General features: G+C 40.0%; 1 protein-coding gene across 4 annotated transcripts in view; it reads left to right on the top strand.

Annotated features, from left to right (window-relative positions):
- The window catches only part of RAPGEF4 (Rap guanine nucleotide exchange factor 4), a 236470-nt gene that overhangs the window by 203727 nt on the left and 16281 nt on the right, over positions 1 to 16462 (top strand). For all 4 annotated transcript variants that reach the window (XM_050968980.1, XM_050968979.1, XM_050968978.1 and 1 more), the window contains 7 exons: positions 330 to 418; positions 958 to 988; positions 1234 to 1312; positions 8511 to 8657; positions 9385 to 9482; positions 14131 to 14256; positions 14695 to 14873. In XM_050968980.1, coding sequence (XP_050824937.1) covers positions 330 to 418; positions 958 to 988; positions 1234 to 1312; positions 8511 to 8657; positions 9385 to 9482; positions 14131 to 14256; positions 14695 to 14873 — 749 coding nt within the window. The remainder of the gene's footprint in view (positions 1 to 329; positions 419 to 957; positions 989 to 1233; positions 1313 to 8510; positions 8658 to 9384; positions 9483 to 14130; positions 14257 to 14694; positions 14874 to 16462) is intronic.

Genomic DNA, 16462 nt, shown 5'->3' with positions numbered 1-16462 from the left:
TTATAAGAAGTGTGGAGTATGGGCTTTGGCAGGGCCGTGCTTAATTAGAAAAAGCACATTCACATCTGTCTCACATTTTTACTATCATGCTTCCATCCTGTATGTGCAGTTTTAATTTAAATCCACTGGAGTTACACAAACAGAAGGGATACAGGAATAGGCCCAGAATTTGAGTGTTGTGGGCATCTTATTGTTCCCCTATTCACTAAGCTGGGTCTCACTCTTAGTAATCAGTAAACTGGCATATGTAATTTCACTAATCCTTTATCCTTTTAGGTACAACTCATCTATTGTTTTGTTATTCAAAGACTGTTCTGTATCATTTACAGGAATTTTATGTATCTGTATCAGATGATGCAAGAATTATTACAGCACTAAAAGAGCAACTCTCAGAGCTAGAAAAGACTGTAAAACAAATGTAAGGTCTTTACTTTTTTGGTTCATTTTACAACTAAATACCCAGTGAAAAATGTCTATCTTAGAGCTGGCTGGAAAGTGTTCCCCAAATCCATGGGAAGCTTTCAAGATGGCTGCTCTAACAGAAAAATTCTTCCATGCATGCATGTTCAGACAAGCATATGTGACACTTTTTCTCTGTATGAACATTCTTGCAAATACCAAATTCACTCATAAACGTTCACAGACAGAATATGAAAGGAATTGTAAATTCCACTGAAGCAAAGAGATCAGACTAGGTGATCTAATGGTTCCATCTGGCCTTAAAGTCTATGAAGCTGTGAACAAAATTGCAAATTAATATTTGTGTACAATTTTTGCAATATTTGCCCAATCCTAGTTTGGACTATGATAATCTTCCTTTATTTTCTTAGTATAAAACATGTATGAATATCTAGATACAATAGTTTGGAGAGTGGTCAATGTCTAAACTGATATATTGCAGGAAATATCTTCCAAAATATATTTAATGATACAGTATGCTTTTTCTGCTTTCTATAGTTCAGAAGAAACTAAGGCGCCACAAAAGAAGGTAAATGGACTTCGTCTGGCAATCTTCTAAAACAAAGGCTTTGCTTTAAGACTTACAGACTTTCCTTTTGAGTAACATACAATTTATTAGAACAACACATATTGAAATATTTTCAAGAATTACACTGCAAATGTATTTGTTTTACTTTTTCACCTGCATCTTCGATATAGTATGTCTGGTTATATCTACTCCACATTTCTTCTTGCATTTATGATTATGGGATTTTGTTTGTTTGTTTCTGGCAGCACAAAGTACTTTTGCAGCAGTTTAACACAACTGATGACAGAGCTCAAAAACGCCAGCCAATCAGGGGGAGTGATGAAAGTAAGTATATGCATACAGGGGTTTGCAGCACTCTGTTTTCTGATGTTTGTAATAAATTTGTCACTTCTGGAGCAGAGATCAAAATAAACATAAGTATTCCCAATTTATAAATCTGGGCCAAAAACATGTTTGCATTTCCTTGCTTAACGTGGTGCTTAGTCACTGATTTTAATATAACTTCCTCAGAGGAAAAAATACACTTCCTCAGACCCTTTAAAATTAATAAACAAAGCAGTTTGAAAAACAGCACTAGCAAGATGTAGGCGTGTAGTACATATGCAATGAGTGATCTGTAACACACATGACACTGAGGCCCTTCCTCCCCACTAGTTACACACGGGTGTAACTCTGTAGATTTAATTGGAGTTACATTGTCATAAAATGTGTGTAAATAGAATGGAGAGTCAGGCTCTGGATCTCTTGCCTATGACAGAAGGGTCTATTAAATAAAAGCCTTTGTTTGCTCGTATGAACCATTTTGTCTTTAGTTTGTCTCCCATGCAGAGTTGAAAATAAAATTTAGGTCAGTGCCTCAGACTGAGACTTTCAGCTCTACTCACTTTTCAGACTTTCTTTTTATTTTGGACTGAAGAAGCTCCTCTGTGTGGATGCAGATTGGAGACCTGGCTCTGATTTATCCATTGTAACCAAAGATATTTTAAAAATCCCATAAATCCTAGCACCTTTTCCCAACTGTTAGTCAACATTTCAAACAGGTGTTAAAAATTTATCTTCACAATAAAAGCTGCCCCAACTTCGAACCCAGCATTGTTCTGTCAGTCAAGGGACACTTAGGATAACTGTATGAACAATAGTAGTAAAAATATAGCCAAATAAAAAGTTGTACATCTAGGATCAAAAAATGGAATTATAGAATAGGAGACTGTGCCCTGGAAAGCAGTGATCTGAAAAGAACGTCATTGTTGGTAAGTAAATGAATGTGAGCTCCCAGTGTGAAGCTACAGCAAAAAGGGCTACCATGATCCTTAGCTGTATAAAGTGAAGAATATTAAGGAAGTGGCATTATATCTGTATATGGCATTAGTGAGACCACTACTGGAATGTTGTACCCAGTTCTGGTATCCAAACTTTAGAATGGATGCTGAAAAGTTGAAGAGAGCTCAGAGAAGACCTACAAGAATAACTCATGGTCTGGAAACCAGGCCTTACAGTGAGAAACTTAAGAGTTCAATCTATTTAGTTTATGGAAGAGAGGTTTAAGAGGTGACTTGATGATGGTCTATTAGTACCTAAACAAGGAGCGTTTAACTGATATTAGAGGACTATTTAATCTATCAGACAGAAACATAGCAAGATCCAATGGCTGGAATTTGAAGTCAGCAATATTCAGACTGGAAATGAGATACAAGTTTTTAGCAGTGTGGATAATTACCTATTGACACAGGTTACTAAAGGATATGGTCAATTCTCCATCAATTGGAGTCTTTAAATAAAAACTGGATTAAAAATGTGTTCTAGCCCATCAATTGACTGGATTTGCTGCAGGAATTACCAGGAGAAATTCTGTAGCTTGTCTTATACAGGAGGTCAGGCTATATGATCATAATGGTCCCTTCTGGCCTTAAAATCCATGCATTTATGAGTAATGACATTTATAATTATGAATGCTACGGTTAGAGTAATCAAATCTCATGACTGAAGGTGTTTGCTGATTGCCACAGAGAACACTAAGGAATTCCCCCCGCCCATGTCCAGCACTGCCAGTTGGCCAGGTGCATTATTGATAGAAGGGAGTTGCCTTCCTGGAAGTAGGAATGGGCGCTGCAGGAGCCAGGATCATGTACTTAATGGATCAACAACCTGATCTCATTTATCTGTGTTCCCTCCTCACTGAAGTCAATAGAGCAGGGGTCCCCAGCGCGGTGCCCATGGATGCCATGGCACCCACGGGGGCATCTAAATGCGCCTGCATCCTGGCCAGCGGTCGAGCATCCGCCGAAATGCCACTGAAATTCACAATAAGGAGATACTAGGCTCCTCGGTGCAACTTAGAACAATTTACAGCCTGAACTAAGTTGCACCAGCTGCTTATGGCCCTAAGTGCCATTACAGCAACTAAGGATCAGAAGAGCTTAGAGACACCTTGGCCATGCCGCCTTTCCTCAGCCATGCTTCAGGCACTGGTCTCCTGATTGTATGCATAGGAGCCTGCAGAGCAGTGCTGTGCCAGCTGAAGGCCCTGTCCTCTGGAAGCTGGTTAAGCTGGCTTTAGGGCACTTTGCCCTGGGACAGCGGACCATGACTGCCGTACTGCTGTCTAGCTCTGGGTTTCTGACTTTTTCACTTCTAAAACTATATTAGCATGATCTCCCTCTTCTTTTGTCCTCCTTTAGATCTGCACTTCCTTGAGCAAATACCAGCTGCCTCTCCCATTCTGGCATGGAAAATAACAATAAGGAGATACTAGGCTCCTCAAATTTTGGTGGGATCAAGTTCTCACCCCCCAAAATTGAAAAGCAGGGACCTCATTCTGTATTTCTACCAGCTAACTCCTCACCTCACTCTTCCCTCACATTAGCCTCTTTCACACTTTCTCCAGTTTTGAATCATTTTTTTTAATTAGGTCAAGACACAGTTTAAATAGTGCCGTACCCAATACTATTTTCTTTCTTAACAGTTTCTCCAACCTGTGATAGGGACAGCATTTCCAGCAAGTGAGCAGGTCACTGAGGCAGGGACAGTAAGAACATCAGGCAAGAAGCAGGGTTCCCAGGCATCTTTTTTAGTGTATTGGTCTGTGCTCTCTGAAGAAAATAGTGTCCTGCATCACTGTATATCTCTGTGTCTCTCTCTCTTCCCTCCACCCCAACAACACACTGTCAATACAGTCACTCTTACCCTTACCACTATTCATCTCCCATTTACCTATGCAGACACCAACTCATTCACCGTCCCCCTCATACACCATCATGACCAGAAAGGGCCCTAATAGCGTCCTGAATTATTAAGGTTTCTGTCCCTTATACATGATGAAAATCTTGATACATTTAATTGGAAAACATGTTGGTCTGATATGATTTATTGCCCATCCTAGGCAAGAGTGCCACTTGTGGAAATTTCTAGCTCTCTGTATATTGCAAATCTCATGTTGATTCACGGAAAGTACTTTGTAAATTACACATACCATGCCATATTTTACAAACTAGGCAATGTAGGAGGTACAAACTTCTAAAGAACTTTATCTTTAAGACTTATAGATGCATATTGTGACGACATCTTGTGTTTTACTCTGGTTGTTAATATACTAGTCCATCTTCTGAGAAAGCTGACAGCATACAGGAAGCCAGAGCAAGAATTATTTCCAAAAATGAGTTGCAATAGATCTAAACACAGCACGTCTTCTATAATTTAATTCATCTCCAACTCTTTAACATTTGAGAGAGAACATCCAGTTCAATACTCCAGCAGTGGATAAGGTACTTGAACATGAAGAGCAATCTTGCACTGGCGTCTGGAAAGATCTGATTACTCATAGATATTTTCCATCTCTGATGTCTTGTATTCCGTGTCCACTCCGTCCTTCAGAACAATCTGAAGGCTTACTCCAAAGCCTGCTGAAATCAATGGACAGATTTGCACTGACTTCAGTGGGCTCTGGATCAGGCACGCCTTTTTTTTTTTCCTATTTCTCAAATCTCGTCTTGAATCTTTTTTCTCCATTTTAGCTGACAGTCAACATTAAATTCTACTTGCCTTTCTTTTTTCCATTGCTGCATCCTTCCGCCCTCCTTCCCCCTTCTACTAGTTTGCTAAGATATTTACTTTCATCTCTATTGCTTTCACTTGTCTTCTCCCTTGTTCCTTTTGTTCTACTTTACCTCTGTATGTCATTTTATATAGTATGTTGCTGTATCCAACTCCTGTATTATCTTTCTGTTCCACCTCTCATAGCAAAGTGTTTTATGATGCTAGCTGTGGAGGATGCTATATGTAAAATGGATAGTATTTTATAGAGCCAGGACTCCAGGTATGTCCTGCTGATAGAGCAAGCATCATATTTTGATTAAATCGATATTTTAGAAAATTAATTGGTATTGTATTAAAAAAATCCTAACTACAGAAACCCATTGGCTCTGGCCTCTGTGGACTGCATTAAAGTAGCATTGCTAAAAAATACAGCACTAGTCCATATTATCTCATTCTGGGAATCTCCACCAGACTGGAAGAGGGACAGTGTCTGTACTCTTTGACCCTCCTCAGCCCAATCCCTGCCCTCCCCCTAGCATGGAGCCAGATCTGTGGAGTAGGATTAGTGGGAGTCCATTCCACATGTGGAGGCAGCTGGTCACTCTCTTCTTCTGTATGAATAGGAGAAGAGTCATGCATGGAAGGGGCCCTCCATATGGGGATCTGTGAGTGGAAACAACCAGGACGTTGTGTATCCGCAGGCTTTGTGCTGATGAACCAGTATCACATGTGGATCAGTCTGTACAAGTGTTCATCTGATATATGTATTTCATACCTCCATAGGACTCTAGGGGCATCTCGCCATGGATGTACATCACATATTCAGAGAGCCATAATTTGGGTCTCTCCCCTTTGGATTTACATATAGTCATAAAATGTAAAGCCAGAAGGGACTACCAGAACATCTAGTCTGACTTCCTGTATATCACAGACCACTACCTACCACCCAGCCACCAACAGCCGCCATAAGGCCACACAGATATTGCTTCCATGGAGGAAGCTCATCACATTCTATAGGGTTATATAGCAATTGAGCCCAAGGCTGTACATTTCTCATTGATAGGACAGGCACCAAAGTGAACATAAGCTATTTGGCTTGGTTTGACAGTTGGGCTAAAGGAGTTCTTTGCTTGCTTCCTCTTTTGGCTTGAATTTATGCAACTTCTGTCCTGCTCTTTACTGGCTGATGTAACATCATTGCAGTCTCTGCAACAATATGACCTTATATTTCCTATTATTTTATGGGGCAATTCTTACTATACTGTATTTTTATAGTGCTGTCAATTAATCGCAGTTAACTCACGTGATTAACTCAAAAATATTAATCACAATTAAAAAAATGAATTGCAATTAATCACAGTGTTAAATAATAGAATACAAATTGAAATATATTAAATATTTTTGGATGTTTTTCTACATTTTCAAATATATTGATTTCAATTACAACACAGAATACAAAGTGTACAGTGCTCACTTTATATTATTATTTTTGTTGACAAATATTTCCACTGTAAAAATCATAAACAAAAGAAATAGTATTTTTCAGTTCACCTCACACAAGTACTGTAGTGAAATCTCTTTATTATGAAAGTGCAATTTACAAATATAGATTTTTTTTGTTACATAACTGCACTCAAAAACAAAATAATGTAAAACTTTAGAGCCTACAAGTCCACTCAGTCCTACTTCTTATTCAGTCAATGGCTAAGACAAACAAGTTTGTTTACATTTACAGGAGATAATGCTGCCTGCTTCTTATTTACAATGTCACCTGAAAGTGAGAACAGGTATTCGCGTGGCAATTTTGTAGCCAGCATTGCAAGGTATTTACATGCCAGATATGCTAAACATTCATATGCACCTTTCTTCTTCCGCCATCATTCCAGAGGACATGCTTCCAGGCTGATGATGCTCGTTAAAAAATAATGTGTTAATCAAATTTGTGACTGAACTCCTTGGGGGAGAATTGTATGTCTCCTGCTCTGTTTTATCCACATTCTGCCATATATTTCATGTTATAGCAGTCTTGGATGATGACCCAGCACATGTTGTTCATTTTAACAACACCTTCACTGAAGATTTGACAAAATGCAAAGAAGGTACCAATGTGAGATTTCTAAAGATAGCTACAGCACTCAACCAAGGTTTAAGAATCTGAAGTGCCTTCCAAAATCTGAGAGGGACAAGGTGTGGAGCATGTTTTCAGAAGCCTTAAAAGAGCAGCACTCTGATGGGGAAACTACAGAACCCGAACCACCAAAAAAGAAAGTCAGCCCTCTTCTGGTGGCATCTGACTCAGATGATGAAAATGAACATGAGTTGGTCCACACTACTTTGGATTGTTATCGAGCAAAACCCGTCATCGGCATGGATGCATGTCCTCTGGAATGGTGGTTGAATCATGGAGGGACATATGAATCTTTAGCGCATCTGGCATGTAAATAACTTAGCGATGCTGGCTACAACAGTGCCACACAAATGCCTGTTCTCAATTTCCGGTGACATTGTAAACAAGAAGCAAGCATTATCTCCTGCAAATGTAAACAAACTTGTTTGTGCAATTGGCTGAACAAGAAGTAGCACTGAGTGGACTCAGAGGCACTAAAGTTTTCCATTGTTTTATTTTTTAATTAAGTTATTTTTTGTACATAATCCTATATTGGTAAGTTCAGCTTTCATGATAAAGAGATTGCACTACAGTATTTGTATTAGGTGAATTGAAAAATACTATTTCTTTTGTTTTTTACATTGCAAATATTTGTAATAAAAATAGATATAAAATGAGAACTGTACACTTTGTGTTCTGTGTTGTAACTGAAATTTGAAAATGTAGAAAATGTCCAAAAATATTTAAACAAATGATATTCTATTATTGTTTAACAGCACGATTAAGCATGATTAATTTTTTTAATTGCTTCAGAGCCCCAGTTTTTTACAGTTGTATGTTTGTTGCAAGGCCGTTTCCTCTCATTTTCCAAAACATTCTTGATTTCTCAATAATATATTCAGATATAAAAAAGAGGGGCTAGAACAAATGCAATGCAGCTTAAATTAAGCTTTGATTGTGATCATGAATCTCTTATCAAATCTAGTTTTGTAAATATGTAAACTTTATATTGTATATAGAGCATTTATAGCCAATTTTTCTTAAGTTTTGAAAAAAGAAAAATCGACTACTAAATATTTGACTATCCAGTGGCCTGAAACTTAAGGAAATATCAAGTGATACTGCCTTTTATGAATAATATGGTAACATTGGAGTTTCTGATATTGTATAATTTGCTAGAAGTTCCTGCAAATCAGTTATTGAAATTAGTCAAACTTTAGAACATGTAGCAATCTTGGAGCTACAGTATCAAATAAACTTGTGGCGACCTGCTAGTGTTTGTTATATCTGTGAGCAATTGGTTATTGAAGTACAGCAAATAGTTTGCACAGTAAACTGTATTCGGTTATGTAGAGTATTCACAATGCACTCTTTTGTCTTTAGTTCTGTTTAAGGTATACTGTATAGATCACACCTACACTACTATCCGCGTGCCGGTGGTGGCCTCTGTTAAGGAAGTGATCAGCGCGGTAGCAGATAAACTGGGTTCTGGAGAAGGCTTGATCATAGTAAAGATGAGTTCAGGAGGAGGTATGGTTTTTGAATGATCTTTAATGCTTCTCATTTAAAATGAAGCACAAAACCAATGCTAGTTTGGTAAAGGCTATTCCAGTACATTTTAATATATGTTCAACTAATATGAAATTTCTTTCTTAGGAGCAAATCCTGTCCCACTTTTTTGCAATTGCAGCATTTTTTTGTTTCAAAAGTGGGTGACAGGGAGCCTTCTTAGCATACCCGGGGAGAGAATGATTCATAAATCAATTTATAAGCTCTTCTTTACTTGTGATCTGCACTCCATTTTTTAAGACTGCCATGATGAGGGCTCAGGCTGAGTACAATTGCCTGAGAGTGTGGTGAACTGCACTTCCTTACTGACTTTCAAGTCAGTTTTGGAATACGAACAGCTATCTAATCTCTCCCTGCTCAAGAGAATGGTGATCTAATTATTGTTGGGTTTTGGTGCTGTGGTAGTTTCTAAAGGTTGCTATGCATGATCCCTGACTCTTGATTTCAGTCTGAAGGTTAGGATTCCATGTCCCAGATTGATGGGAGTTTCATTTGAGCTTTGCTCTTTTATATATTGAGGTCACTTTTCTTCAGAAAGTGGGTTTTTACAGTCATCTACCTTATATCTAAGGCATTCACTATACTCATTCAAGTAATGCACATATCTACTAATTTGTTGTTGTTGTTAGGTCACTGCTGTTAATTCCACATGCATTTAACAGGCAATTGTATGATTTCATTTTTACAGAAAAGGTTGTGCTCAAACCTAACGAAGTTTCAGCATTTACGACTCTCAGTGTTAATGGACGTCTGTTCGCTTGCCCACGAGACCAATTTGATTCCCTGGTATGTATGTATACTGTTCTCAGCATTGCAAATCAGAGAGCTTCTTTGGAACCTAACTTTCCAGATACAGTAAAAGCTTTGTTATCTGGCATGTTGAGGAATGGGGGGTGCCGGTTAGTCAAAAATTCCAGCTAACTAAGAGTTATACTTAACAATGGAATACCAATCTTCAAAGAATTAGAATACAATAAAATGAATAAAGTATAAAATAGTATACAGGTACTCACCAATCCAGTAGTAGTACTGCACTGCAGAAGTGCTTGGTTTCTTGAAGCACTTAGGTGTTTACAGGTAAAGTTTTCTATACAGTAGGTTATCTTATAACACTACACATCACTATGTGCAGCGTATGGCGTACAGCTACATCACTAAAAATACACTTAACACTAAAACTATACTGAACATAATTTAATCTTTCTTTGATTCAGAAGTGTAGACGGGCTCTGCCAGGGCTCGACCCTCCCTGAGGGGGAAGGGAGCCACACCGGCCTCGATGTCTTCCCTGCAATTACAGTCTGCTCTGGCCTTTCGGCAGGGCAGAGCAGTGACAAAGTCAAAGGAGGCCCAGCCCTTGGTTTGGGCGGGGCACCAAACACAGTTTAAACAGTTACAGGCCTCTCCGACTGGGAAGAGGGGGAATCTGCCACCCGGTTACGGGTGGCAGGGGGAACGCAGGCCCACCCACTCCTCTGCGTTCCAGCCCGGGGACCTGGTAGCGGTTGTCACCGCTACTGGTGGTCAGTGGGGTCCTGACTGCAACACACTGACATGGGCAATGGTAGCTCTGCAGCCTGACTGGAGTCAGCTGCCCCCGGGCTACTTCCTGACTCCCCCTCTATTCCTACCTGGTCCGGGGCCTCTGTTCCGGAGACGTCCAGGACCATCGGTTCCTCCCAATCCGGACTGGGCGACAGGTCCGGTAGGGTTTCGGGGAATTCGGGCCTTGCCTGGTCTGGGGGCTCCTCGGGGCCGTAGTAGGGGTGAGGCAGTTCTGGCGGCCCCTCGTCGAAGTAGGGGCGAGGCAGCTCTGGCGGCCCCTCGTCGTAGTAGGGGCGAGGCAGCTCTGGCGGCCCCTCGTCGTAGTAGGGGCGAGGCAGCTCTGGCGGCCCCTCGTCGTAGTAGGGGCGAGGCAGCTCTGGCGGCCCCTCGTCGTAGTAGGGGCGAGGCAGCTCTGGCGGCCCCTCGTCGTAGTAGGGGCGAGGCAGCTCTGGCGGCCCCTCGTCGTAGTAGGGGCGAGGCAGCTCTGGCGGCCCCTCGTCGTAGTAGGGGCGAGGCAGCTCTGGCGGCTCCTCGTCGTAGTGGGGCGAGGCAGTTCTGGCGGCCCCTCGTCGTAGTAGGGGCGAGGCAGCTCTGGCGGCTCCTCGTCGTAGTAGGGGCGAGGCAGCTCTGGCGGCTCCTCGTCGTAGTAGGGGCGAGGCAACTCTGGCGGCCCCTCGTCGTAGTAGGGGCGAGGCAGCTCTGGCGGCTCCTCGTCGTAGTAGGGGCGAGGCAGCTCTGGCGGCCCCTCGTCGTAGTAGGGGCGAGGCAGTTCTGGCGGCCCCTCGTCGTAGTAGGGGCGAGGCAACTCTGGCAGCTCCTGGTCTCGACCTCTGGCTTGGGCAGCCTCCCAGTCACGAGCGGCGGCAGGCACGTCTGCTCCTGCCGGTGGCCGAGCCGCAACTGAAGGCTGGGGCCCGGCTTTTATTCTTCCGGGTCGCTGCCTGACCCTTTGAGGGGCGGGACTTCTGCCCAGCGGCCCCACCCCCATGGATGACTGACGGGGCTCGACCCTCCCTGAGGGGGAGGGGAGCCACACTGCCTCGCTACAAGAAGACACTTCAGGATCTTGCAGTGCCTTAGGATTATCATTATCAATACAAATTACCGTTGTAGATGTAGAAGGTGTAGGGGATTGGGCTGAATCTGTAATGACTTTATGACACATCCTGGAAGCTGCTTTTTTGAATAAATCCGTGATATCAGCTTGCTTACTTGTGTTCTGCCTCTTTTCCATAAAAGTAGAGTGCAGAATGTTCAATTGCATAACTTCCTGGGCAGTATACTAGTCCCAGTTACTAGACTGAAGATTTGTATTGGGAGATAGCAGAAATGCCAGTTGATAGAGTTTTCTGTTTGATCAAGTGCTGGATAACACAGCTTTTACTGTACTTTGAACACTAGTAGTTCAAAAGTTTCTTGCCCCATTCTGCCTTTTGAATGTCTTAGCTCATCTGAGAGATTCAGAGCGAAAATTTTGTCACCGTGCTCTGGGAAGAGCACCCTTATTTTAAAAAAAAAAAAAAGAGTAATAGTATCATTTCTTAAACTAGGGCACAAATTGTTCTCTTATCCACACCGCAAATTTTGACTCCAATATTCTAAATGGAATTGAGTATGTAGGCAGAGGAAAATATTATAACCCAGATCTGTGGTGCAGATCTGATTATAGAATTATCTTCTCCCCACCCCCCGTCCCTGTTTGTATAAGGGGAGTTAGATGTTATCAACTGAAGTATTATACAGACTTGATTCATGCAGTAAGTGCTTTAAAACCATTTCTACCTGACCCCTCCCCCAAATACCATGACAAAATCACAGAAAATATTCTAAGTAGAAAGTCAGGATTTCCTTAAGTAAAATTGTTCATAAGAGCTTATTCATACAGTAGCTTTAACAATGTCCATGGGGCCTGCTTTTATGGAGCTTGATTTTTACTGTACTTTTTGTTCCTTTTACTTCATTAAAAACAACTGTCATTGCTAAGCCATGTCAGCATAAACTCTATTACTCCAAACCTCCTGTATGCTTTTAACAAGTTACTTAGCATGTATGCCTTCTTTCTTTTATAGGTATTGCAAAATCTGAGTTTTGCTTCTATTTTAGATTTAGAAATTTAGTTGTAAATTTTCAGTCCTTGGCTACCTTTTCCATCTTTGCTATCTCCAGTTAGCATGGACTGAATATGTCAAATACACTTTATTGTACCGTTCAAATGTGACAAAGTCCCAGTCCTGTGATGTTGTGACAGTTCTCAGCTCCTGTTGGCTTCAGGAGGAATAGAGGGCATTAAGCATCTTATAGTTGCTTCTCAGCTCTCCGTAAAAGAAGTCCACACATTGACTGTTCCTGCAGTATTCTGAAGAATGGTGTTAACAACTAGCAGAATCCTACAAAATGAAACACCTTTTACCATTTAAGAATGCGCTTTCTAATTTGTGAATTTGTTGATGTTTTGCTTGACAAGCCCCTTGTGAAAATAAGGAGGTATTCTGAAATGGATAAATTTGCAAATATCTTGTGTGTCTAAGTCTAAATGTTTCTTCTCCAGCACTGGAAAATATATTTAGGGCCAGCTGCTTGTAATGATAACACAGAAATGTGTTGTGATAATCTCTGAATAGGAACAAAAATTTATTTCATTTTGTGCAAAAGTCACTCTTTCCTGAACGTAACAATAAAAAGCTAGGCTTGTAGAGCCATAATGTCAGTAGTTTATTGCAAATTATTTTGGATCAGTTTGACGTGATTGTATCATTATGTTGTTTGTGATGCAAGTTTATCACAGAGAACAAAAAGTAGCAACTCTAGCAGAAATAAATTTACTATTTACTTATGTATTACTTAGGGGCTGGCTGGTATATTAATCCAGAGAGCTCTGTTTATTTTTAAATTTTTGCAGCCATAATTTCTTTTGTAAGTGCAAAATAATGTAGTAATCATAACTTTCTTGTTTGAAAATATAGTCTGTTGAAATATGACACCTGATCTTGCAGCCCTGGTTCAGGTTGGACTCAGGATGGGATCTGGTCTGTTGACAGCACATTTTTCTATCATAATCTGCAACATATTAGATTATGGTCATTAAAAATTAAAGACAGCATGGAGGAATTTGTGGAGAAAATTGTAAGTGAACTACACTGCCCTCTCCTGGAAGCAAAAGCAATTTAAAATGTAGGTTCACATAAAACACTGTTTAAGAAGTCCCAGGATGTGTTTACAGGGTGCATGTGAACTTTCAACAGGTATATTGTTTGGCAACCGAATAATTTTTGTATGGATGGTTTAGTGTGTTTGACCCTAAAATATACAGTAGATGACTCCAAATATGGAATCATCCGAGACTACATTTTAAATAGATTTAGTTTAAGAATTGTGTTTTGTGCAAAACTGCAGCTCACATCTTTTATTAGATTATATGAAAATCCATTTAAAATTAATACCTTAATAACTCAAAGGAATGTATTCTTTGAGCACATAAAACTCCCAATAACACAAGTGGGAGTTATACAATTACAAATGTCAGATAATGATCCGAAGACTGGAATATATGCAATGTATACTGAAAGAGAAAGTATGAGATACACTTATTAGATTGTTACAGCTTTCTAAATTATAATAAAGGAAATAATTCACATCACTAAAATCTGTTTGTTGCAAAAACATTAGGTTTGTATGTTGTGGTTCGGATCCGTGTGCACGTAGAAATGGGAATTGATAAAAGCGGCTTTATTGCTACCTGTAGTTGAAAGCAAACTCCAGCTATACTATTTGAAACCCCTTCAGAATTTGGTGACATAGGAAAAAAAATCAGGAGTTCTTCAGAGGACTAAGCATTGGTTGTGCAAATTAGCATTTTGAAATACTCTTGTATCATTATTCTTATTGACAGACACCCCTGCCAGAACAAGAAGGCCCATCGACTGGAACTGTGGGAACTTTTGAACTCATGAGCTCCAAAGACTTAGCATACCAGATGACAATTTATGATTGGGAGCTCTTCAACTGTGTGCATGAGGTATGGGGAATCTAAATAGTATCTTAGTATTTATTATTAAACATTTAGCTCTTCAGTGTAGATACTGATACTGTTTGCCAGATTTTCTCTGAGTTTAACTTGTAGAACCTTGAAGCTATTAAATACTATTCCAGCCACAGCAAAAATATAAAGTATATAAAAGAAACATCACCTAATAGTGCATTCTATATTGAATTACTTTGATATGTCTCATTGAGGGTATTAAACTGTTACTACATAGTCTATATTTATGCTTTTAGTGGTTGTCTACTGAATTTGCAATGCAAGCTGAATCCTTGTCAGCTGTATCATGCACACATTTACTGCACAGCAAGTTTCAAGCTTGAATAATTTAGAAACCTAATAGTGACTTCTCACTCCTCTTAACCGCTCCCAAAAAGAAACATCTGAAAACCAACTCTGTTTTTTCTCTCCTAGCTGGAGCTGATTTACCACACATTTGGAAGGCACAATTTTAAAAAGACCACAGCAAATTTGGACCTTTTTTTGAGAAGATTTAATGAAATCCAGTTCTGGGTGGTCACAGAGATTTGTCTGTGCTCCCAACTCAGCAAGCGTGTTCAGCTGTTAAAGAAATTCATTAAGATAGCAGCCCAGTGAGTATACACTAGTATATACAGGCAAAGGCTGAAATACATGTCAAGTTTTTAATATATTTGTTGTTTGTAATTTTTACAGAGAATCAAACTGAGCTGAAAAAGCCTACTTAGTCTTGCCCATCCCTGTTAATGTAGGATTGTTCCCTGTTACTGTTTGTCTTCCCCTTTTCTGTTCATCTCCTCTATTTACCCTTGCTCCCGGCATTCTTAGAGCCCAGTCTTGCAACCACCTACAAGAGTAATTTATTGAGTTCAGTGGGACCAATCCACTTATGTTACATGCAGGAGGTCATTTACATTCTTCTGGGGTAGAAGTCTCTCAAGCAGAGTGAAAGTAGAGCAGGAGAGGAGCAAGGTGAAAGTGTAGAGCAGCTCCTGTTAGCCTCACTCTGGTATTTTTTCAGACACCCAAAATGTTATTGTCTCTCTCTTTCCAGCTACTAAGCTTAAAGATGGATAGCAGCAGGACACATGGGAAACAACAGTCCTTCGCAATTAAAGCTTATTATAACATTCTGTAATACTCCAGCTGAGTGATACATTTTGGATGACTCATTACAAAAACTAAGCATTTGCATATTTTGCTGGAAAATTGCAAATTATCCTAGTTTTGCCTCCCAAAAAGTATGGCTCAGTGAAAACAGATAAGTTTGTGAGTAAAAACAGACAATTGACCCCAAAAATAGGCATTGCTGATCTCTTACTTGTTTGTTAATATCTCATTATTTAAAATAAATTTAATATTACTTAGAACCTTCAATTTGTGCTTTTAGGGCCTGATTCCTCACCACTGAATTCAGTAGGAATGTTCTGTTGACTTCAAAGGGAGCAGGGCCACAACTATCCTATGTAACCAGAGTTCCTAGCACTGTTACTCTCTTCTTCCCTCCTCCCAATCCCTGCTATTGTTTGTTACACCCACTTGTTGCTTCTAAACTCTTCAAGGGAAGAACTGCGTCTTTCTATGTGTTTGCACAATGCCTTGGATGATGGACCCAGATCTTGACTGGGCCACTGGGTACTATTATAATACAAATAAGTAATTTACACTTAAAACGTTTTTTTTTATTTTAATTTTTTTTTTTTTGCATTTTAGAAAACAAACCCCCCACTTTTAAAAGTGTCATAGGGGAGTGAGGGAGGAAAGGATTGCCATAAAATAAACTCTGAATTCTGCTCTAGAAATCATAATTTTTCATATCCCAAACCCATGCCCACATACATATCCTACACAAGCCTTAGCATTACCAGTTCTGCTGCATAGAGGGCCTGATCTTGCAAGGTACTGAGTTCCTTCTGGAAATTGCTGAGTGCTCTCAATGTTCACTAAAGGTAGTGGAAGTTTAAGGCACCCAACACCTATAAGGTGCACTCAGCACCTTACAGGATCAGACTCATAGTAAGATAAATAGAACATACTCCTCTCCAGTAGTCTCTAAAAACAGCCATTCCGTTATCTGGTTCTTTACAGGGAAATTGTAAACCAGAAAGCAGCTTTGATATATTCTGTCCAGTAGAGGGCAGTAGGATACATACACACAAATGAATAAGGTTTATTCCTCAAATCAGTAGTGTGAAATGGGAAA

Source organism: Gopherus flavomarginatus, chromosome 10 (assembly GCF_025201925.1).
Source record: "Gopherus flavomarginatus isolate rGopFla2 chromosome 10, rGopFla2.mat.asm, whole genome shotgun sequence".
NCBI classification, from domain to species: Eukaryota; Metazoa; Chordata; order Testudines; family Testudinidae; genus Gopherus; species Gopherus flavomarginatus.
This window is presented reverse-complemented; position numbering and strand designations above follow the sequence as displayed.